This window comes from Pinus tabuliformis, chromosome X, assembly GCF_031772625.1.
Source record: "Pinus tabuliformis cultivar Carrire ecotype Pingquan chromosome X, CPIR1, whole genome shotgun sequence".
NCBI classification, from domain to species: domain Eukaryota; kingdom Viridiplantae; phylum Streptophyta; class Pinopsida; order Pinales; family Pinaceae; genus Pinus; species Pinus tabuliformis.
This window is the reverse complement of record NC_142308.1, coordinates 1,019,236,578-1,019,260,086: the sequence shown is the minus strand read 5'-3', so window position 1 is coordinate 1,019,260,086 and position 23,509 is coordinate 1,019,236,578. Positions and strand designations below refer to the sequence as shown.

General features: G+C 38.3%; 1 protein-coding gene across 2 annotated transcripts in view; it reads left to right on the top strand.

Annotated features, from left to right (window-relative positions):
- The window catches only part of LOC149143201 (ABC transporter C family member 14-like), a 477,216-nt gene that overhangs the window by 103,864 nt on the left and 349,843 nt on the right, over positions 1-23,509 (top strand). For both annotated transcript variants that reach the window (XM_089447332.1, XM_089447333.1), the window contains exon 4: positions 19,307-19,627. In XM_089447332.1, coding sequence (XP_089303458.1) covers positions 19,307-19,627 — 321 coding nt within the window. The remainder of the gene's footprint in view (positions 1-19,306; positions 19,628-23,509) is intronic.

The following is a 23,509-nucleotide window of genomic DNA, read 5'->3' as shown; positions in this document are numbered from 1 at the left end:
ATTGCCTCCAGGTGGAATTTCCCAAAACAATTTTTAGGTATTGGAGAATGCATGTGTTTAAGCCTCCCTGCAAAATTTGAGACTTATAGCACATCCGATGCTACCAGAAATCAACAAGATGTAGGTTGCTAGCCAGGGCCAAAACCTCTCCTAAATAGGAAAACCCATAAGAAATTCCTCTCTTCCTATAGAAACTGTGAAAATTTCTAAAATGGAAATCCTACTGCAGTAATTAATACGACTTCTTCTACTTATTACTTCAGAGATAAGTTATCTATTGTATTCTTACGACAAATATTGAAACATATTCTACTGCAGCCTTCACAATTAAAAAATTGCAAAAATTAAATGTAAGTAAAATGCCAGCACGTATACAAACACAATGACAGTTATTTTTAACAATTGTCCCTGAAAAAACCCAATGCAGGAAAACCGATGTAGCAGATGAGGGTTTTATTATTCTTCAACAAAAATCAAATGTACAAAATTTCATCCAACATTATTGAACCGAGAAATATTTACAGACATTCTTGAACAAGTATCTGACCCGAGAGAGAGGTTCCTTGACCCTCTGCGTATCTCTGGCTTGCCCAATGTCAATTTCTCTGGCCTTTGGATTGGCCTGCGCAATGCCTGCGTCGCTCAGGCCAACGCTCCCTCTCCCAACGTTAATCTGCCCAGTGCTGTTCCTTCTATCGCTCTTTGTCCTCGTCCTTGTCTCCCTGTTTGATGCTGAACCCTCTTTATCTCTCCTCCACCTGCAACTCTCCCTCTGAATTGATTTTCTCTTGTCGAACTTCGATCAGTGAGAAAATCGATTTCTCTTGGGCAAATGAGTATCTGCCTGGTGTGTTTTCCAAATGACCCTCAAGTCCCTTCTTATATCTTTCCGTTGAGCAATCAACAACCTAGATTAAAACATAATCAAAGGCTCAGATCGTTTTGACTTGATCCATGGCTTTTTTTAGAAGATTCACCCCTGATTAGATTAATACCCATTAATATTTTAATTTTCCTAAGTTTAGACTTAGGAACCCCATTAAAAATATTAATTATTTTAATAAAATCACTTTTGGGTGGAATTTCCCAAAACGATTTTTGGGTTCTTTGGAATACTTGCGCCCAAGCCTCCCTGCAAAATTTGAGGGTTAAAGCACATCCGATGCTATCCCAAATCAACACTCCCTCTTAGCGAGGAAAGTGCTCTAGCAATACACTGCCTCTCTGCACACTGCTTTTGGGTTCTTTGGAATACTTGTGCCCAAGCTTCCTTGCAAAATTTGAGGGTTAAAGCAGATCCGATGCTATCCCAAATCAACACTCCCTCTTAGCGAGGAAAGTGCTCTAGCAATACATTGCCTCTCTGCACACTGCTCTGAATCTGAAGCATCGTCTATGTGCTGCTGATGCCTGACATGCTGTCCATCAACTACTGCGCTGCTGCTAGCCTGCTACTATACTGCTGCCTTTGACGCTTCTACTGTCAATGCTACATTTGTATTGCAACTCCATCTGCATCTGTGTTGCTGCTGGTCCTGCCACCCAACACTGCATCCGCACTGCATCTTGCTACTGAAACAAATTTTCAATCATACCCAACTGCTCTCTGAACTCAGTAAACTTAGCTCTTCCGAGAACCTTTGTGACTATATCAGCCCACTGCTCTCCTGTGGGAACATATTGTAGCTGTACTGTGACAACGAATATCTATATGTTTCGACCGATCATGAAATACTAGGTTCTCAGAGAGTTTGATGCAACTCTGATTATCGTAGTAAACCTTGGTTGCCTCGATCCTTTTCCTGAATAGGCTCACAAGCATTTTTTGAGCCATATGGCTTTGCGCGTAGCTGTTTTGGCTGCCATATATTTTTCTTCTCCTGAACTTAGTGCTGCCAATTTCTGCTTCCTGCTGCACCAGGATATCATTCCTGATCCAACACTGAAGCAGTACCTAGAGGTACTTTTCCAGTCTACTGAATTACCTGCTCAATCTGCATCGGTAAACCCATTCAAGCCGATATCCTCTCCTCTAGAGTACTTCAACCCATATCTGACTGTTCCTTGTACATACCTAAGTATTTGTCTAACTGTTGCCCAATACACCCTTTTTGGTTCCACCATGCACTGACTAAGAGTATTAACCCCAAAAACAAATGTCTGGCCTAGTTTTGACCAGAGACATAAGCGACCCAATGAGCTGTCTGTACAAGGTGGGATCTACTTCTTTATCCTCTGATGCATCTATTTTTTCCAGTTGGTGATCATGGGAGTAGCCATGGGTCGCGAATCCTGCATTCTGAATCTCTTTAGAACCTGTCTAGCATATCTTCCTTAACCAAGGAAGATCTCCCCATTCTTCTGCCAAAATTCCAACCCCAGAAAATAATGTATCAACCCCAAGTCCTTCATGTCGAATTCGACTTCAAGATTCTTCTTGCAGTCTTGGACGAGCCTACATGATCCAGTTAGAAACAGGTCATCTACATATAGTACCAAAATAAGTGGCTCATTCGCTACCAGTAAATAATAGAGATTGGGATCAACATCACTCTTGACAAATCCCAACTGCTGCAAGTAACTATAAATTCGACCATACCATGCTCTAGGTCCCTGCTTGAGCCCGTACATGGCTTTCTTTAACTTGCAAACATGAGACTTCTTCTCATGAGTTTCGAAGCCTTCGTGTTGTTCTATATACACCTCTTCTTCTATCAGCCCGTTCAAGAATGTTGTCTTGACGTCCATCCGGTGAATCTGCCATCCCATTTGAGCTGCTAGGGATATAACAGATCTGATCCATCGCAAACCAACAAATGATTTGTTTTCCTGTCTAGGTACTACTTCTTAGACATCATTCGTCATGATGGAGTTGTATTCTTCCACCATGGCATCCACCCACACTTGGTGTTAAACAACTTCTTGAAAGCTAGAGTGTTCTCCAACTTGAGCTACCAATGCTTGGTATCTATTTGATTGTCTGAGTTGCCTCTTCTCAGCTCTAGGAGCTCCAACAAACTCCTCTGCATCCCTCAGTGTCTGTCGTAATTCTTTGGTCGTTCTACCACTAGTTGTGGGAGGTTCAACCAATTCCTCCTCCTCACCTTGTTGTTCCGTCTGTTGAGAAGCATCTGCATTTACCCCCTCTAAGGAAATATTGTTATTGGTCACTGTACGTCTGAGGTGTATGCTCTCCTGCTTGTCCTTCTTTCTGCCCCTGCTGCTCTTGGACTAACGAAACTTTTTTTGACTGATCTTTTACAAGCATTTCACGAGATTTCCTGAAAGCTCTATCTTCCATGAACTTTGCATCTTGTCTTTCTACAATTTTCCTACTGCTTGGAATGTAGATTCTATATGCCTTTGAGGTCTCGCTGTATCCTACGAGATACCCCTTCTTTGATCCAGTTTGCTACGCTTCTCGTCTGGAATGTGGCAATAAGCCACGCTTCCGAATATTCTGAGATGACTGACTTTCTGTTTGTTCCCTGTGAATATGTGAAAATTCTATCACTGCAGCAACTGATTTACTTTTCCTACTTATTTCACCATAAGTTATTCATGAAACTACTGCAATAAACATTAAAATAAATACTGCTGCAGATATCACATCGTAATACAGAAACAAACCTATGCACAAGAATCAACACATTGACACAGTTATTTTGGACTAATGTACCTGGAAAAATCCAATGTGGGAAAATCAGTGCAGCAAGGGAGGATTTTATTATTCAACAATTTTCTAGTACAACAGGGTGCCAAACTGGCTTACCCACAGATAGAAAAATTCTCCAGCACTTCTTCTGAACCCTGCGTCAGCCCTACTGACCTTTGCATGACCTGAAACCCTCTGTATCAGCCTGTTGAGACTTTGTGCAGCCTCTCTGGCTTCTGCATCACTCCTGCAGCCTCTGTGTGGATGACGCAGGCCTTGCTGGCTATGCGTAGTCTCTGCTGCCTCTGTGTGGCTCCCTCTAGCCTGGCATCTGCCTTTTCTGCCTCTGCACTAATTTCCTGTCTCTCTGTTCCGTACTCGCTGCCTCTTGACTGCTCTCCAAACCATTGGTTCAATTTCTCAGCTAACCTCGCTCCAAAAATCGAACTGACTGATCTCCCTCAGCGTGTTCTCCAAGTGCCCCTCAAGCCTTCTCTTATACTTTCCTCGTTGACAAGTCAACGACCGAGATTAAGTCCCTAATCAACGGCTAAGATTAGATCTGGCGTGATCCATGACTTTTGGACCATTCTAACACAGTTTCATATTAATTCACATTAATATTTTATTTTCCCTAAGTTTAGACTTAGGGATTACATTAAAAATATTAATTATTTTAATATCTTGATCATACAGCATGGCCCTAGCTGCTCTACAATAGTCCTGTTTTTTCTTTCTGCCACCCCATTCTGCTCCGGATTGTAGGGAGCTGTCCACTTTCTTCTAATGCCCTTCTTAGCACAATAATTAGTGTAGTCCTTATCGACATACTCTCCACCATTATCTGAGCGCAAAAATTCTATTTTCTTCCTAGTCAGATTCTCCACCAGAGCCTTGAACTCCTTGAATCGATAGAAAACCTCATCCCTGGTTTTCAGAAAATAAATCCAATTTTTCCTCGAGTGGTCATCAATGAAGGTAAGGAAATACTCGACACCACTGAGAGCTTTGACGGACATAGGTCCACAGATATCTGAGTGTATCAATCTTAGTACACTCTTGGCCCTGTGTTTGCTCCTAGGAAATGCCGCCTTGACATACTTTCCTAGAGCGCATCCCCTGCACACATCATCTCGTTCCATACTCAGATCCGAAACTGCTGTTACAGTGCTCCTGAGAATTCTCAGAGCTCAATGGTGCAAGTGAGCCATCCTTCTGTGCCATAGTTTGTTCAAGTCCTTGTCCCCATGACTGTCTATTAGTGCCATTGGTGATTCTAGTTGTAATCTATACAACCGATTACTTTTGATCCCGATTTGCACTTTCTTTTTCTAGCTCGGGTGTTTGACATATACTTTTTCTTTGATGAATTAGACATCATAGCCCTTGCCTTGTAGTTGTGACACGAAAAGTAAGTTCATCCCCAATCCTGGTACATGTAGCACATTTGTGGCACAGAATCGCTCTCCCGATTCTGTTTGAAAAACTATGGTACCCTTCCCTATTGGAGTACACTTTGCCTTGTTCCCCATGGTGATCGGAAAGTTCATCTTCTCTTCTCGATATTCTGAGAAACACTCCCTGATTCCCGTCATATGCCACAAGGCTTCACTGTCTATATACCATACTTCTGATGATGCATCACTAGTCATGCACGCCACTTCTTCTTCCACCTGCAAGCCAACATAGAGAAATCAAAATGTCTTTCTCTTGTGCAATCTTCTGAAAATCTGCATGAGTCCCTTGAGGTGGATGCCTCTGCATCGTGGTCTCGACCCATAACTGATTTTCCCTTTCTGTCATCGATTACTTCATCTGATACCATGTGAAAATTATATCATTGCAGCAATTGATTTACTTTTCCTACTTATTTCACTGTAAGTTATTCATGAAATTACTTCAATAAACATTAAAATAAATATTGCTGCAGATATCACACCGTAATACAGAAACAAACATATGCACAAGAATCAACACATTAGCACAGTTATTTTGGACTAATTTCCTTGGAAAAACCCAATGTGGGAAAATCGGTGCAAGGGAGGATTTTATTATTCAGCAATTTTCTAGTACAACAGGGTGCCAAACTGGCTTACCCACATATAAACAAATTCTCTAGCACTTCTTTTGAAGCCAGCTTTAGCCCTACTGACCTTTGCGTGACCTGAAACCCTTTGCGTCAGCTTGTTGAGACTTTGTGCAGCCTCTCTGGCCTTCTGCGTCACTCTTGCAGCCTCTGTGTGGATGACGCAGGCCCTGCTGGCTCTGCGTAGTCTCTGCTCCCTCTGGCCTTGCGTCTGCCTTTTTTGCCTCTGCGCTGATCTCCCATCTCTCTGTTCTGTACTTGCTGCCTCCTAATTGCTCTCCAGACCACTGGTTCAATTTCTTAGCTAACCCCACTCTAGAAATTGAATTGACTGGTCTCCCTCAATGTGTTCTCCAAGTGCCCCTCAAGCCTTCTCTTATACTTTCCTCGTTGACAAATCAACAACCGAGATTAAGTCCCTAACCATTGGATAAGATTAGATCTGGCTTGATCCATGACTTTTCGACCATTCTAACACAGTTTCATATTAATTCACATTAATATTTTATTTTCCCTAAGTTTAGACTTAGGGATTACATTAAAAATATTAATTATTTTAATATCTCCCAAACTGTTTAAAATCTGCCCAAACCCTTTTTGGGTATTGGAGATATCATGTGCCTTAGCCTCTCCACCAAGTTTCGTGGCTAGAGAACATCCGATGCTACCCAAATCAACAGAATACTCCTTTGGGTGTTCTCTTCCCCAATGCTTTATGAGGAGTTCTATCTTGAATATATATTGTTGTTTTGAAAGCTTCTACCCATAGATACTTAGGTAGATCCCGATCATACAACATGGCCTTGGCTGCCCCAACAATAGTTCGATTCTTCGTTCTGCCACTCCATTCTGCTTCGGATTATATGGAGCTGTCCACTCTCTTTTGATGCCCTCCTTTTCACAGAAATCTGTGAAATCCTTGTCTGTATATTCTCCACCGTTATCTGAATGCAATACCTATATGTTTTTCCCTGTCATATTTTCAACAAGAGCCTTGAGCTCTCCGAAATGATCAAATACCTCATCCTTGGTCTTTAAGAAATAGATCCAGGTTTTTCTGGAGTGATCATTGATAAAAGTGATGAAGTATTGCCACCACTGAGAGCCCTTGTGGACATAGGACCACAGATATCAAGTGTATTAACCCTAATAATCCCTTGCTCTATTGTTACTTCTGGGAAAATTTGCTTTACCGTACTTTCCTAGTACACATCCTCTACACAAGTCATCATTTTCATTGCTTAGGACTGGTACCCCTAACAGTCTCTCTGAGCATCCTCAATGCTCCATGGTCAAGTGTCCCATTCACCTCTGCCATAATTCATTTCGCTCACTCTCACCATTATAGTTGCTGCCTATCAGTGCGATTGGCGATTCGAGCTGCAACCTATACAACTTGTTGCTTCGAACCCCAATTTGCTTTTTCCTCTTCCAGCCTGGATGCTTAACGTATACTTTCTTTTCGATGAAGTATACATCATATCCCTTGTCCTGTAACTGGGACACTGAAATTAGATTCATCCCTAATCTTGGCACATGCAAAACATTGGTGGCTCGGATGCCGGTCCTTGCTTCCGTCTGAAAAGCTATGGTGCCTCTCCCTACGGGATTACTCTTCGTTCTGTTTACCATAGTGATTTGGAAGTCCATCTGTTCTTCTTGATAACTCGAGAAATGTTCTCATACTCCAGTCATATGAGCTGAAGCCCCGCTATCAATGGATCAAACACCTGCTAATGCTGAATTAGCTAAGCATGCAAATTCTTTATCTAATCTGGTAGACAAATCTTGGATATTTTGAGTATCCATATTGTGCCAATTTCTGATGCTAACTTATCCCAACAACTGCTGTAGGAAAAATTGCGTCCCACCTGAATTAATCTTCCTTGCCGAGTCTTCTACTGCGCTGTTCCTTCTACCACTAATAAATTTCGACTGGAAAAGACTTACCTCTCTGTCGGCTCACTCAAAGAGAGTTTTCCCACGAAATCCAATCTCTTTGGTTTGAACTACTCAATCCTATGGGAGATTTGAATTTCTGCTCTTGCAGGGATTTCGAATTCCCTTACTTTCTCAGCGTTGGATCTTTCGAATTTTCTCTTCTGCTTCCCTATAGCTCTGATACCATGTGAAAATTTCTAAAATGGAAATCCTACTGCAGTGATTAATATGACTTCTTCTACTTATTACTTCAGAGATAAGTTATCTACTGTATTCTTATGGAAAATATTGAAACATATTCTACTGCAGTCTTCACAATTAAAACATTGCAAAAATTAAATGTAAGTAAAATTCCGGCACATATACAAACACAACGACACATTTATTTTTGGACGATTGTCTCTAGAAAAATCCAATGCGGGAAAACGGTGCAGCAGATGAGGGTTTTATTATTCTTCAACAAAAATCAACATGTACAAAATTTCACCCAACAGTATAGAACTGAGAAATATTTATAGACATTCCTGAACAAGTGTCTGACCCGAGAGAGAGGTTCCTTGACCCTCTGCGTCTCTTTGGCTTGCCCAACATCAATTTCTCTGGCCTCTGGATTGGCCTGCGCAATGCCTGCGTCACTCAGGCCAGCACTGCCTCTCCCAGCATCAATCTGCCGAATGTTGTTCCTTCTGCTGCTTTGTGTCATCGTCCTTGTCTCCCTAACTGATGCTGAACCCTCTCTATCTCTCCTCCACCTGCAACGATTTTCTCTTGCTGAATTTCGACCAGTGAGAAAATTGATTTCTCTTGGGCAACTGAGTATCAACCTGGTGTGTTTTCCAAATGACCCTCAAGTCCCTTCTTATATCTTCCTGTTGAGCAATCAACGGCCTAGATTAAAACATAATCAAAGGCTCATATCGTTTTGACTTGATCCATGGTTTTTTCTAGAAGTTTCACACCATATTAGATTAATACCCATTAATGTTTTAATTTTCCTAAGTTTAGACTTAGGAACCCCATTAAAAATATTAATTATTTTAATAAAATCACTTCTGGTTGGAATTTCCCAAAACACTTTCTGGGTTCTTTAGAATACCCGTGCCAAAGCCTTCCTGCAAAATTTGAGGCTTTGAGCACATTCGATGCTATCCCAAATCAACAAAAACTTCAAATCACAAATTCCAAGACCTTTTAGATTCAAAACCAAGACCCCATCAAGACCAAGTCAACCTTCCTTTCAATGTACTTCAGCTCAATAAAGTCAACAATAGACAAACTTCTCCAAATCCTCAATTTCGACCCTTGCAACACTTTTTCGTCATCTTCTTCAGTCTTGCATTTGTTGGCCCTCCTACAGTAGCTGCATTTGCACATGTGGGACAAATATGGTGGAAGTGGTCTCCTTCTTCCTTCACTTAGGGTGCTTCTTTCTTTTGGGAATGAGGGTTCCAAACTTGACCCTTTATAATAACAAATTTCGGCCTCTTAAGATGACTGCAATTGGATCTTGCTGCAACAAGAATGATGCCCTAGTTCTTTGCACGTGTGGAGGAGAGGGTATCAAAATTCAAACTACCAATTTCAGCTTGCCTTCCTTGAGTTCTTCTTTTCTTTCGCTTGATTTTTAGGTCTCCTTCTTGTGCTTGTGATTGAGTTTGCTTGATGGTATCTCAAATGAATTCGAGGGGCACTTATATATAGCTATCCTTTGAGTACGAAATGCCCTAATGAGGTCGACTTCATCATATCAAGGCCGACTTGATCTTGGACGGTTGCTTTAACACATTTAACTCAAAAATAATTTCATTGACTTGTTACATAATGCTTGTTGTCACACAGATTGTCACGACAACGCTCAGACCAGGGGCTGTCACGCTGATCCCCAATCTCTCCGTTTAAGCCGTCTCTCGAGGCTAGGGGGGTAGACCCTAGGGGATGAAGAAGACTAATTGTGGACTAGTTGGGTTGGGAGACACAACAAGGTAATTTAGCACTTGATTGACTTAGAAATTAATGTACCGGTGCCTTATGGAGTTAATGATTAAATGATTATTTATTAAATGTTGCAAAAGTATAAACCATGTAAAACGATCATTTATCATCAAATAACCCAAGCGATGTAAGATATTCAACAAATGCACAATGCCTTAATAATGATCCAACAATTAAATTTCTAAAGACTGAATGCTTTAAACAACCACGAAATTTAAATGCTGACCAGATTTCAAATAGTTAATCTTCAGATATAAACATTTTAAGCACATTTAACTTCACCACAACAGAGAAAAGATTTTAGAAAGAATTTCCAATTTTTAATTAGCCTTTTTCAAAATTTTTAATTTTTATATATTTTGTATATTTTTTAATAAAATTTTAAGTCTAAACAAAACTAAAATCCTAAAAAAAATCTAATCTAAACTAAAGCCTAAAATAAATAAATAAATAAAAAAATAAAAAGAAACTTTGTAACTTTTTATGAATTTTTTTTTTAGGCTTTAGTTTAGATTAGATTTTTTTACTTTATAGTTAAAACAAGACTAAACTTAAAAAAATCAAAACTGAAGCCTAACCCAAAGAAAACTAAAACTAAGAATTTTTTTTTTGATATTATCAAAATTTAAAAATTAAACTAAACTTTAACTGAATCTAAGAAAAATGAAACCAAAAAATTAGAAGCTAAAACTTTTTATGATTTTATTATTTTTTTTATGATTTATGATTTATATATAAAAAAATAAAAATAAAACAAGAGTAAACTTTAAAACTAAGATAAAACTAAGAAAATAAAAATCTAAATCTAAATCAGATAAAAGTCTAATATTCATAAATCCAATGCATGTAATGATAAACTAAACTAAACAAAACCAAAACTTTAGAAAAAAATTAAAACGTACCTCCTAAACTAAACCACACATACTAAGTAAATCAAGCCTGTATACTGTTCTTATACAATGCAGGTTCGCTGTGAGCTTGACGGTGGAGGGTTGATGGCAGTGTGGGAGAAACATGAAGCAACACGTGAGGATTTGCAGGTGGAGAAGGATACGCAGAGAGGCAGTGTTTTGGAAACTAAGTGAAGGTAGAGGAGGATGCATGGAATGAGGGTTTGGACAGAGGATGGGCGTTGGTATGGCCCAGGTTTGAGGGAGCTGCAATGACAGCCACAGATTGATAGTGCATGTCAGGAGTTGCAGCGTTGGAGCTTGATGAGGGACGGAGCAAGGTGTTGTAGTGTGAGAAGGGGAGGTCAATGAGGGTAACACAATAATGGAGGCATAAAATTTCGAATGGGATCGATGGATGGCAGCAGCGTGTTGGTAATATGGCAGCGATGCTCATCAAGTGATGATGCCGCAGAGGAACTGTGATGAAAGTATGAGGGAAGAGCTAAGCGATGGCAGTGCAGAGGCTTGGAAGCTAACAACTCTGCGGGAGAAATAGCTGAGGCAGCAATGGGCTGCGTGGAAGATGTTGAGGGAGGGCTGGATGGAGTCAAGCGGATTTAAGGCGCTGCGTGAGAATGGAGAGAGAAAACGCGTTTTGCTGTTGACTGCAGGTTTGCGTGAAAAGAATACGTGCAGGTCCAAGGTCTAGGGCAGCGATATTGGCAAGGGTTTTAATTTTTTTTTCGAAAATTCCCATCAAAATGAAATCCCATGCAGCAAATAGATAGCTTGGAAAAACCTTCGAACTCGCAAATTCTCCAGTAAATTTTAAATTGCCCTGCATTCAGAGTTGTCTAATGAAAACCCTGATTTTTTTTTAAGATCTGTACCTGCAACCTGCAATGGCAAAAACAGAACACCAAGAAGTAAAATGTAAAAGAAACAAACCTAAAAACCCTAAAACCAGTTAAAAAATTTACAAAATTTACAAATTTTTGACACTTAAGCAGCCAGATTTGTCAATAATACACAGTAATATTTTCAGAATGTTAAACTTAATGTGAGATACTTCAGAAAACCCTTCTTGCATTCATAAGAAAATTTCAAATGATAAGCCTAGAATTAAAACTCGTTGGGCTCTTTCAGAAAATGCGATCTGAGAGTTGGCTAGTTCGGTCGAGAACTTCCCCTAACCCCTGGTAAACTCAAAACTAAGATTTCCTGCACAACTTAAAATCAACCATTAACAAAGAGGGAGAAAACAATAGTGAAATCCAGATCAAATGGAGATACCTGCCATTATATTTCAGAATCTAAACTATCATTCAAACCCTAGAGATCAGACAAGATACTTGTGCTTAAATCAATCTTCATCAAGCTATTATCAATGGCTGAAAATAAAATTATGCAGAAAAGTAAATCATCTTACAGCACTTCCAGAAGAGTAACACCAGCAAGATTTTTAACCCTAAAGCCTTTCTTTATTGCACAAAAAAATGACTACAACAGAGCTTTCTTTAGCACCAGACTCTCAGATCAAATCCCATCTCAAATGACCCTTAACACCCTATTTAAAGGAAAAATTCCCAACGGCTAGTTCAAGTGATCCATGTCAAAATGATCTCGATCGTCGATGAGGATCAAAATCCCTTTTAATCTCATCCGTCGAATTTTTAAATGCATTTTAATCTATTAAAAAATGTATTTATTCAAAACTTTAACTTATTATTATTATATTTTATTTTTTCAAAATTTTTTTTATTTTTTTTAATTATTTTAATTTAATTTTTTTATTATTTATTTATTTTTTTTTGTTTTTTATTTTTCAATTTTTATTTTTAAATGGATCTTTAGCCTTTGGAAAAATCACCTAGGACCTATGACTTAGGACTTATGAGGGGATTAAAACATTTTCTAACCCTCAAGACATTTTACATCATGACTTTTACAATTTTATATCTCAAGGGGGAAAACCCATTTGACATAGACTCTCATAGACCACCAAGTTCTACGACACAAATATAATCTAGCAGATCAAGCAATTTGTAATAACCTAACCAAATAGTTAGAATTATTTTCAAATTACTTTTACACAGACTCAAAGCACACTAGGATTCCCCTAAGTTTCTAATGACAAAATTCATTCCGGCTTTGGGGTTAGGCTGAAGGAAAACTCTGCCGATCATGGATCGGTGAGACAAAAAATTTCCGGAACATAGATTGTCACTAGAAAATTAGGTTTACCTAGGCAATTTATATATATGACTCAGATCTGCTAAGATTATTTACAAGTTACACATGCAGATTGGGTTTACAACATAACATGATTAGGTCGATGATGACTGTTGAATGGCATGGACATCTCGATTAAGCGCTATCCCTTTTGCGAAAAAAGGGGGTGTATTGCTACGGGTAGTTGACACGTAGTGGTCAACATCTGGCTCTACTTGGGGACACGTTGCTGCATTGTAGGAATGTGAGAATCCAGAATTTGCATCCATGCAACACACAACAAAATATAAGTAGCGTCCATCCAAAAATCATCATATAACATTAAGCACAGGAAAGATATAAGCTCTTCATTTATTAACTATTTGAAAAAGTAAATCTAATCCTAAAATAGAAATGAAAATGCTGAAAAAACAAGTAGGGTTAGAAATACAAAGGATGCCCAATGGCATCAGATGTTTTCAATATAGTGTATACTGAGCATTTGCCTACTTTCAGGGAAATCTGTCGGCTGCTTGTCGGATGTGCCATGTCCAGTTCTGCATACAGTAGGACTTTTCGCTATCCGAAAATCAAGCTGCTTGTGGTCGTCTGATGCATCAAATCTTCTTCTCATTTTCTTTCTCATGCGCTTTTTCTTCTTGGCAGGCTGTATCACTGATGACGTGGAACTTTTGCTTCAAAGCTCTCAGATGAAGTATGTAAGATGTGCGTGACATGTCTTTCTTCATCTTGCATCTGATCTTTATCGTTTTTAATTTTATCTGGATCACCTTCAATTAACCACCTTTCAATCGAACCAATGACCTCCTCATAATAAGATGGAGCTTGTTGCAGCAAATAAGGAGGCTCCTGATCTATTGACGTTCCCTAGTTTCTTTCATCCTCTGACCATTGTTGAAATTTCTGAACCTGTATTTTAATGGCATCTATCTGACTAGAGTGTTCAACCTTCATAGCAGTGATTTCTTTGGCATGGTCTTCTTCCATATCTTTTATTACTTTATCGTTCTTTTCCTTTATGGTCATCAAGCAATGCTACATAGAGTTTATCTCTTCCTTATGATTTTCTTGCATGGTAGCCAACTGATTATTATGGTTGAACGTCATGATAGTCATTTCTTCATCCATAGTTAATAACCTGTTTTGCATAGAATTAATTTCCCTATCATGATTAGCTTTCATGGTCGTCATATTTTCCTATAAGCTTGATAACTTGCTTTGCATAAAACTAATTTCTGTGTCATGATTAATCTTCATGGCCTCAATTTCCTTAGCATGTTGATTTTGCATGGTCTCCATCTCCCTATTACGTTTTTCCAGGTGGGTGCATAAAGTTCTCACATCATTGGCGTAATTAGTTTGATCTATCTCCATATTTTTTACCAGAAACATTAGTTCTTGTATAATTTGCTTTTGATCTTCCTTTTCATTGTCATTTGTCCCTGCTTTTCCACTATCATGGATTTGATCTGCAATGGTACAGGTGGATGGCACATTTTGATATGAAGAATTGTCTTGGAATTTTTCACCGACAGCTGAACCTTTTATAAGATTACTTTCATTCTGTTGCACAATTTTAGGGGCATAGGGCGAGCTATCTGGGTCACCATATCTATCTTTAAAAGCATTGACAATGTCTTGTAAATAAGTGAAAGAATCCTGAGGACAATTGTTAAACCAATTCAAAGCATCACCCTCCAAAGAAAAGACAAAAAGATGCATTTTGACATCTTCATGATTATACTGAGGGGGTCTACAATATATGATCATTATACGAGTAAACAAGCCTAGATGCTTTTTAACAGCGATTGAATCACCACTTGAGATAAAGGTAATTTAGAAATGGCCACTTTCGGAAAATCATGGAGATCATCAGTGAAATGACATGGTTTAAACGAATAATCCATGATGAATAACGAGGGACCAAATGAATGATAGAACGAGATCTCTGCTCAAGAAAATTTTTGATGAAAGAAGTGGAGTCACCACTTGAACAATGAATCTAATTCTAGGATCCAAAAAGCAACAAACAAGCTGATATGAGAGAGGCTTCTTGTTTGGGAAAAATAAATGAAAAGAAATGGAGTCACCACCCAGACAAGAAATGAACCGAAGAGTAGGTATCGATATGACGAAAGATAAGATCCAAATGATGCCAAAAAATATTGAATCTGCTAGCTCAAATGAGAGATGAGAAAGATGAAAGAATGATGAGAAATGAGAAGATGAATGTCGTTGAAAAGCCAGGGACAGAAAAACTCTATCCCCGGAAATGGCGCTAAAAAATGTTGTCACATAGATTGTCACGACAACGCTCAGACCGGGGGCTGTCACTCTGATCCCCTATCTCTTCGTTTAAGCCGTCTCCCGAGGCTAAACGGGGTAGACCCTAGGGGATGAAGGAAGACCAATTGTGGAACAGTTGGGTTGGGAGACACAACAGGGCAATTTAGCACTTGATTGACTTAGAAATTAATGTACCAGTGCCTTATGGAATTAATGATTAAATGATTATTTATTAAATGTTGCAGAAGTATAAACCATGTAAAACAATCATTTATCATCAAAAAACCCAAGTGATGTAAGATATTCAACAAATGCATAACGCCTTAATAATGATCCAACAATTTAATTTCTAAAGATTGAATGCTTTAAACAACCACGAAATTTAAATGCTGACCAGATTTCAATTAGTTAATCTCCAGATATAAACATTTTAAGTACATTTAACTTCACCACAATAGAGAAAAGATTTAAAAAAGAATTTCCAATTTTTAATTAGCCTTTTTCAAGATTTTTAATTTTTATATATATTTTTATATTTTTTTAATAAAATTTTAAGTCTAAACAAAACTAAAATCCTAAAAAAAATCCAATCTAAACTAAAGTCTAAAAAAAAAATAAAAAAGAAACTTTAAAACCTTTTATGATTTTTTTTTTAATTGATTTTTTATGACATTTTTTTACTTTAAAGTTAAAACAAGACTAAACTTAAAAAAAGTCAAATTTGAAGCCTAACCCATAGAAAACTAAAACTAAGAATATTTTTTTTGATATTGTCAAAATTTAAAAATTAAACTAAACTTTAACTAAATCTAAAAAAAATGAAACCAAAAAATTAAAAGCTAAAACCTTTTATGATTTTTGATTTATATATAAAAAAATAAAAATAAAACAAGAGTAAACTTTAAAACTAAGAAAATAAAAATCTAAATCTAAATCAGATAAAAGTCTAATATTCATAAATCCAACGCATGTAATGATAAACTAAACTAAACAAAATCAAAACTTTAGAAAAAAATTAAAACATACCTCCTAAACTAAACCATGCATACCAAGTAAATCAAGCTTGTATACTGTTCTTATACAACGCAGGTTTGCTGTGAGCTTGACGATGGAGGGTCGACGACAGTGTGGGAGAAACAGGAAGCAACGTGTGAGGATTTGCAGGTGGAGAAGGATACACAGAGAGGTAGCGTTTTGGAAACTAAGTGAAGGCAGAGGAGGATGCACAGAATGAGGGTTTGGACGGAGGATGGGCGTTGGTATGGCCCAGGTTTGAGGGAGCTGCAATGACAACCACAGATTGATAGTGCATTTCAGGAGTTGCAGCGTTGGAGCTTGATGAGGGACGGAGCAAGGTGTTGTAGCGTGAGAAGGGGAGGTTGATAAGGTTAACACAGTAATGGCAACATTAAATTTTTAATGGGATCGATGGATGGCAGCAGCGTGTTGGTAATATGGTAGCGATGCTGATCAAGTGATGATGCCGCAGAGGAACTGTGATGAATGCGTGAGGGAAGAGCTGAGCGATGGCAGTGCGGAGGCTTGGAAGCTAATAGCTCTTCGGGAGAAATAGCTGAGGCAACAATGGGTTGCGTGGAAGATGCTGAGGGAGGGCTGGATGGAGTCAAGCGGATTTGAGGGGCTGTGTGAGAATGGAGAGAGAAACCGTGTTTTGCTGTTGACTGCAGGTTTGCGTGAAAAGAATACGTGCAGGTCCAAGGTTTAGGGCAGCGATACTGGCATGGGTTTTTAAAAAAAATTCGAAAATTTCTGTCAAAATGAAATCCCAGGCAACAAACAGATAGCCTGGAAAAACCCTCGAACCTGCAAATTCTCTAGAAAATTTTAAATCACCTTGCATTCATAATTGTCTAATGAAAACCCCGATTTTTTTTTTAAGATCTGTACCTGCAACTTGCAATGGCAACAACAAAACACCAAGAAGTAAAATGTGAAAGAAACAAACCTAAAAACCCTAAAATCAGTTAAAAAATTTACAATATTTACAAAATTTTGACTCTTAACCAGCCAGATTTGTCAATAATTCACAGTGATATTTTCAGAATTTTAAACTTAATGTGAGATACTTCAGAAAACCCTTCTTGCATTCATAAGAAAATTTCAAATGATAAGCCTGAAATTAAAACTGGCTGGGCTCTTTCAGAAAATGCAATCCAGGAGTTGGTTAGTTCAGCCGAGAACTTCCCATAACGCCCGGTAAACTCAAAACTAAGATTTCCTGCACAGCGTAAAATCAACCATTAACATAGAGGGAGAAAACAATAGCGGAATCCAGATCAAATGGAGATGCCTGCCATTATATTTTAGACTCTAAACTATCATTCAAACCCCAGAGATCAAACAAGATCCCTGTACCTAAATCAATCTTAATCAAGCTATTATCAATGGCTGAAAATAAAATTATGCAGAAAAATAAATCATCTTACAACACTTTTAGAAGAGTAACACCAGCAAGATTTTTAACCCCAAAGTCTTTCTTTATTGCACAAAAAAATGATTACAAGAGAGCTTTCTTTAGCACCAGACTCTCAGATCAAATCCCATCTCAAATGACTCCTAACACACTATTTAAAGGAAAAATTCCAATGGCTAGTTCGAGTGATCCATGTCAAAACGATCTCGACCGTCGATGAGGATCAAAATCCTTTTTAATCTCATCCGTCGAATTTTTAAATGCATTTTAATATATTAAAAAATTTATTTACTCAAAACTTTGACTTATTATTATTTTATTAATTTATTTTATTTTTTCAAAATTTTTTATTTTTTAATTATTTTAATTTAATTTTTTATTATTTATATTTTTTTATTGTTTTTTTATTTTTTATTTTAAATGGATCCTCGAACTTAGCCTTTGGAAAAATCACCTAGGACCTAGGACTTAGGACTTATGAGGAGATTAAAACATTTTCTAACCTCAAGACATTTTACATCATAACTTTTACAATTTTACATGTCAAGGGGGAAACCCATTTGACATAGACCATCATAAACCACCCAGTTCTACAACACAAATATAATCTATCAGATCAAGCAATTTGTAATAACCTAACCAAATAGTTAGAATTATTTCCAAATTACTTTTACACAGACTCGAAGCACACTAGGATTCCCCTAAGTTTCTAATGACAAAATTCATTCCGGCTTTGGGGTTAGGCTGAAGGAAAACTCTGCCGATCATGGACCGCTGAGACAAAAAACCTTCCGGAACGTAGATTATCACTAGAAAATTAGGTTTACCTAGGCAATTTATATACATGACTCAGATTTGCTAAGATTATTTACAAGTTACACATGCAAACTGGGTTTACAACATAACATGATCAAGTCGATGATGACTGTCGAATGGCACGAACATGTCGATTAAGCGCTATCCCTTTTGCGAAAAAGGGGGGTGTATTGCTACGGGTAGTTGACACGTAGTGGTCAACAATGCCAAATGGGTGCTTTGACCTAAAACAAATTGATCAATAGGATGAAACCCCATGGTTCATAAAATGATAATAATAATTTTCTCTCTTTTACACTTAATATATAAAATCAAGAGTACATAAGATATTATGAAGACCAAACCTAGTTACACATTTCAACACCCCCAGCAAGATCTTCCTTGAGATAGTTTCCAGAACTTCGATACTGCTACACTGCTGCTGCAACTTTGACCACTGCAGCAGAATTTCACCCCCCTGCAACTGCTACAGAATTTTGGGTCCCATTATATTTCAGCCCCAGAAACATATTTAAAGTTTTGAATTGTTTTAATATTTGAAATTAAATTTTCAGCCCCAGTTTGTATTATTTTTGGACAAAAACACACACACACGGTCTGTTTTTCTCAGGACCCTGAATTTTCAAAACCAGTGGATGTGTGTCCCTGGATCTGGATCCTGGTAACTTATATATATATATATATAGAGAGAGAGAGAGAGAGAGAGAGTTTATCAGGACACTGACTTTTCAAAATCAGTGGATGTGTATTCAGATCTGGATCTGGATCCTGGTAACATAGATAAAAACACTTCAATTTGCTTCAGACATATTGCATTGTAATGCCTCACGTATATTATGATATTGCATTCCTTGATTTGGTAAAGTTGACAACTTACGAAGCTGTTTGGTTCATCTGGTGGCATTTCTGTGATTGTAGTCCTTTGACAAAGCTTTCTGTTTGTTTACGTAAATAGAATTTGTTGTGTGCAGGTTGAGGTGGGTGGTAGCATAGCATATGTGGCACAGTCTTCTTGGATACAAAATGGTACCATTCAAGATAACATCTTATTTGGAAAAGAAATTGATCATGCTAGATATAAGAATACTCTGAGAGTATGTGCACTGGAAAATGATCTATCTCAGATGAGATACGGTGATAAAACAGAAATTGGAGAAAGAGGTATCAATTTAAGTGGTGGACAAAAACAGCGTATCCAGTTAGCTAGAGCTTATTATCAGAATTCAGACATATACCTTCTTGATGATATTTTCAGTGCTTTAGATGCACACACAGGAAGTTATCTATTCAAAGTAAGTACGTTTTAGAAGAGGGATTGGGCTACTGTTTGTCTTTGGCCAAAAGGAACTGACAATTTTGACATCAAAATGCTTTTTACGGGGAGATTCTAAAATCCTTGTTGAACATAATTTTTCTTTGTAATGGATGCCATGATCTGAATATGTCCCCCATTGTGCTTAATCTTAAAGTGCTTTTAGTCATGGGATTTTATTAGGAAAAATGTCGATAATTCTTTTGTTTTTTCATTATGTGTGTTGACCCATATTACTTCATAGATCTTTTGGATGCATTATATATCAGTTCTTCTGGTACTTTATGTTCTTTATTGGGAAAATGTAAAATATTTGTGAATATAATTCTTCTGAGATATGCCGTGATCTGAATTTGCCACCCAACAATACTTAATCTTAAAACACTTTTATTTATGGAAATTTATTAGGAAAAATGTCACTACCTCTCTTGTTTTTTCACTATGTGTGTTGACCCCTATTACTCAATAGTTCTAAATGCACTGTGCTACCTTGCAGACCTGCACTGGATATTCAAAGTTCTGAAACTAAGTGCAATCCTGGAGGCCCATATGAACGTTGCTCACTATCACCACAACAACTCTTACTTTCACTTTAGGCCGGCTTTCCTTCAGCACAAGCGGGTTCTCGCTAGACAAGAATTAGTATGATATACTTTAGAAATAAATGGGATGGTGGATTGCCAAGATTAGTGCATATCCAATGGGTGATGGCATCAAGATCAACAATCAAGAGGGTTCAAACAGTATGGAAGAAGGCATAGTAAGGATGTTATAAACATGCTTAAACTAACTAAATGGATTGCTTCAATATGCTGAAAGTTAAAGGAGGGCTCTTCCAAAGATGCTTGTCACATCAATTTCAAAATGAACCAAGTAATAATATGTAACCATCAATAATTAGATAACAGCGACATATGAAATCATAAATGAAGTAGACACAACTAGGAAGCCCCCTTCAAAGAATGAACAGCCAACAATACATCAGTCTTCAAGTATAATTTAATCAGAAGGTAAGGAGAGCTTAGACATGCTATGCTTATTCTTGAAACTCTAGCTAGGGCTTCCCTCAAAAGAGAATGAAAACCCTAATTGAGAGATTACAGCAGCAAAAATCATTCAATAAAAACAATGATTAGATCAAATTTAAGGGAGGGCTTCACCTCAACCCTAACATCTTTTTGGGGCAAAGACTACCCTTCTACAAGGATTGTTACTGATCGGTTTATACAAGTAGTTTCCAGCCATCAAAGCAATCCAAGAAAGAGAAAAGAAAGATGAAAGGTTCACATTAAAGTGCTCTTTAACTTCTTCCTCCCAAAAGATCTTCGGCTAAGCTTGGTGGCGAACTCCCACAATTCCAAACATGCCTTGCAAATGAGAAATGCTACTCCTTTTATAGCTTCTTTCCTCAACTTCTTTTTCATAGAATATTATAAAGAATTCTCTAGAAGGTTATGGATCCCTCTTTTCCACCAAAAACTTGTTAATTGTTCAAGAAATTTTGCAACTATATAGATGAATAATCTGAAGCTAACTATCTTTCACCAAGACACAGAATTTCTTAACACTTATAAGTAGCGGAATTAGAACATAGAGATAAAATCACAGTCACACAATTTACACACTTGATTTCTTGTGAAATCCAACTAGGCAAACCCTCAACTTTGCTGTAGTATTTTATTGATAGAGTTTGAGCAATAGAATTTCTTACAAGGCAAACTGTAACCCTGAGAACACTCTTGTCCTCATGCTGTACTAGCTGGACTCACCCTGCAAACACACTGACCCCTGCTCCTACTTTCTTGCGCTCAAACAAGCCCTATTTTGTTGTGCGCGGGCTTCGAATCAATTTGGCTTTTAGCCACTGTGTAAATCTGTTAAATTATGGTATGTTCTATGCTTAGAATAATTTACTTCTTTTCTTCTTATTAGCCACAGATTAGCAAGCACATATACATTAAGTAAAGTGCAGATAGAACATTAAACGATCAACAGAAAACAAGCCAAGACAAGAGACACAAGATGCGGCGGCTAGCCAGGGACAAACCCCAATGTGGGGAACCCTTTGATCAAATCTTCTTTTATCTTCAATAGTTCAGCAGAGAGAAATAGTACAAAATCAGAATTCTGTAATTTTATATCAGCAGCAGCAAATCCTAGATCAACAAAGTCAAACTTGGTCAAACGAGTTGAAATTGACCTCCAATATGCTTGGTCAATTTCCGGTCAACTAGCCCTTGAACAGCCTGAAGAAACAACCCTTGAACAACTCCAACAACACAGTCAAACTGCTGCCCAAAACTAGGGCAGTCAACGCTGTCAAACCTATGGACGGATTGCCTCGATTTTTGTGCCAAATCTGTGGCCTGCCTAGGAGAGGCAGTCACACCAAAACTGCACCCTTGATGAGTCAACGCTTGGTCAACGCAGGTCAAAGAGACCTTTCAGCATCCTCCTTGCCCTAATGTGTCCTCCTTCCCACCTGTGAGCTGCTCCTTGTATAACCCAAAGCTAAGGAGAGAGAGAGAAGAATGAGTGAGATGAGATGATGAGAAAATGAATCAACCTCTCTTGTATTTACATGATTCATTGGACATGTGTGCCACACATTTAACTACTGGCCGACCTTGACAATTTGTCAAGTAAATACAAATAAATTCATATCTACGTAAATACTTGTCAGAATCGGATGATCTTTAGATCAATTCTACACCTCTCGACAAGAGGAATCTAGGAAGCTGCCATAAATGAGGTGACCCACATGGAGTTTGGCACTAGTTTCCAAGTTTAACACTCCCTCTCAACTAGGGAGAACTCCATTTGCAATCCGTCTGACTGTCGCTACTATCTCAGCCATCAAATGCACTGCCCTGCACTGCTTGGCCTTGCTTTGCTTTGCTCTGCTCTGCCCGAACTATGAAGAAGAAGAAATGATCGAGGATGTATCATACCATCCTCCACTGACCCAAAGTCAATCTTAGAGTGTGTCATACCACTCTCAATGATCCCAGATCAGTATCATTGATCCCAGGTCAATGGAGGTCATCCTAGCATAGGGAGTATTGTAGATACAACAATGCATCCATCGATAGTATTACTAATGGTCCCTAACCCCATTTCCCTACTCATTGATCAGATGAGAGGTACTTCCCATGAGTCCCAAACTGCATGGGTAGGATGCCTCGACAAGAGAACTAATCATCTTGGCCAAAAGTTGCCATAGGAGAACTAATCATCTTGGCCCATAGGAGAACTAATCATCTTGTTCCACAATCGCCACGGAGAACTAATCATCCTGGCCCACAGGAGAACTAATCATCTTGTTGCACAGTTGCCACGGAGAACTAATCATTCTGGCCCACAGGAGAACTAATCATCCTGGCCCACATGAAAACTAATCATCTTGTTCCACAGTCGCCACGGAGTGTCACAGGGGAAGGTTGAACCTTTCACCTTGTACATAGTGCACCATTAGGGGATGGTGAGTCGCCTTGTGGTCGCATGTCGCTCCAAGAAGTACCCCGCGCCCCCTTGGAGCTCCCAGAGCTCAATACATCATACTCGACCCTCATAAGAGGGTCTCTGAACGACACCAAGTCGTTCTCGAAAAGTCAAGATTTTGACCTTTCCTAGGGGCTTTGTCAAAATGTCGGTGACCTGTTCATCTGTACCGATATGTTGGAGCCTTATTGCTCCTTGTTGCACCATATCCCGAATATAGTGGTACCTAATATCGATATGCTTGGAGTGATCATGAAATACGGGATTCTCTGATAAATGAATCTCGCTCTGGTTGTCACACAGGATCACGGTGGTATCCAATGTAAATCCAAACAGCTTTTCGCAACCAGACCGCCTCACA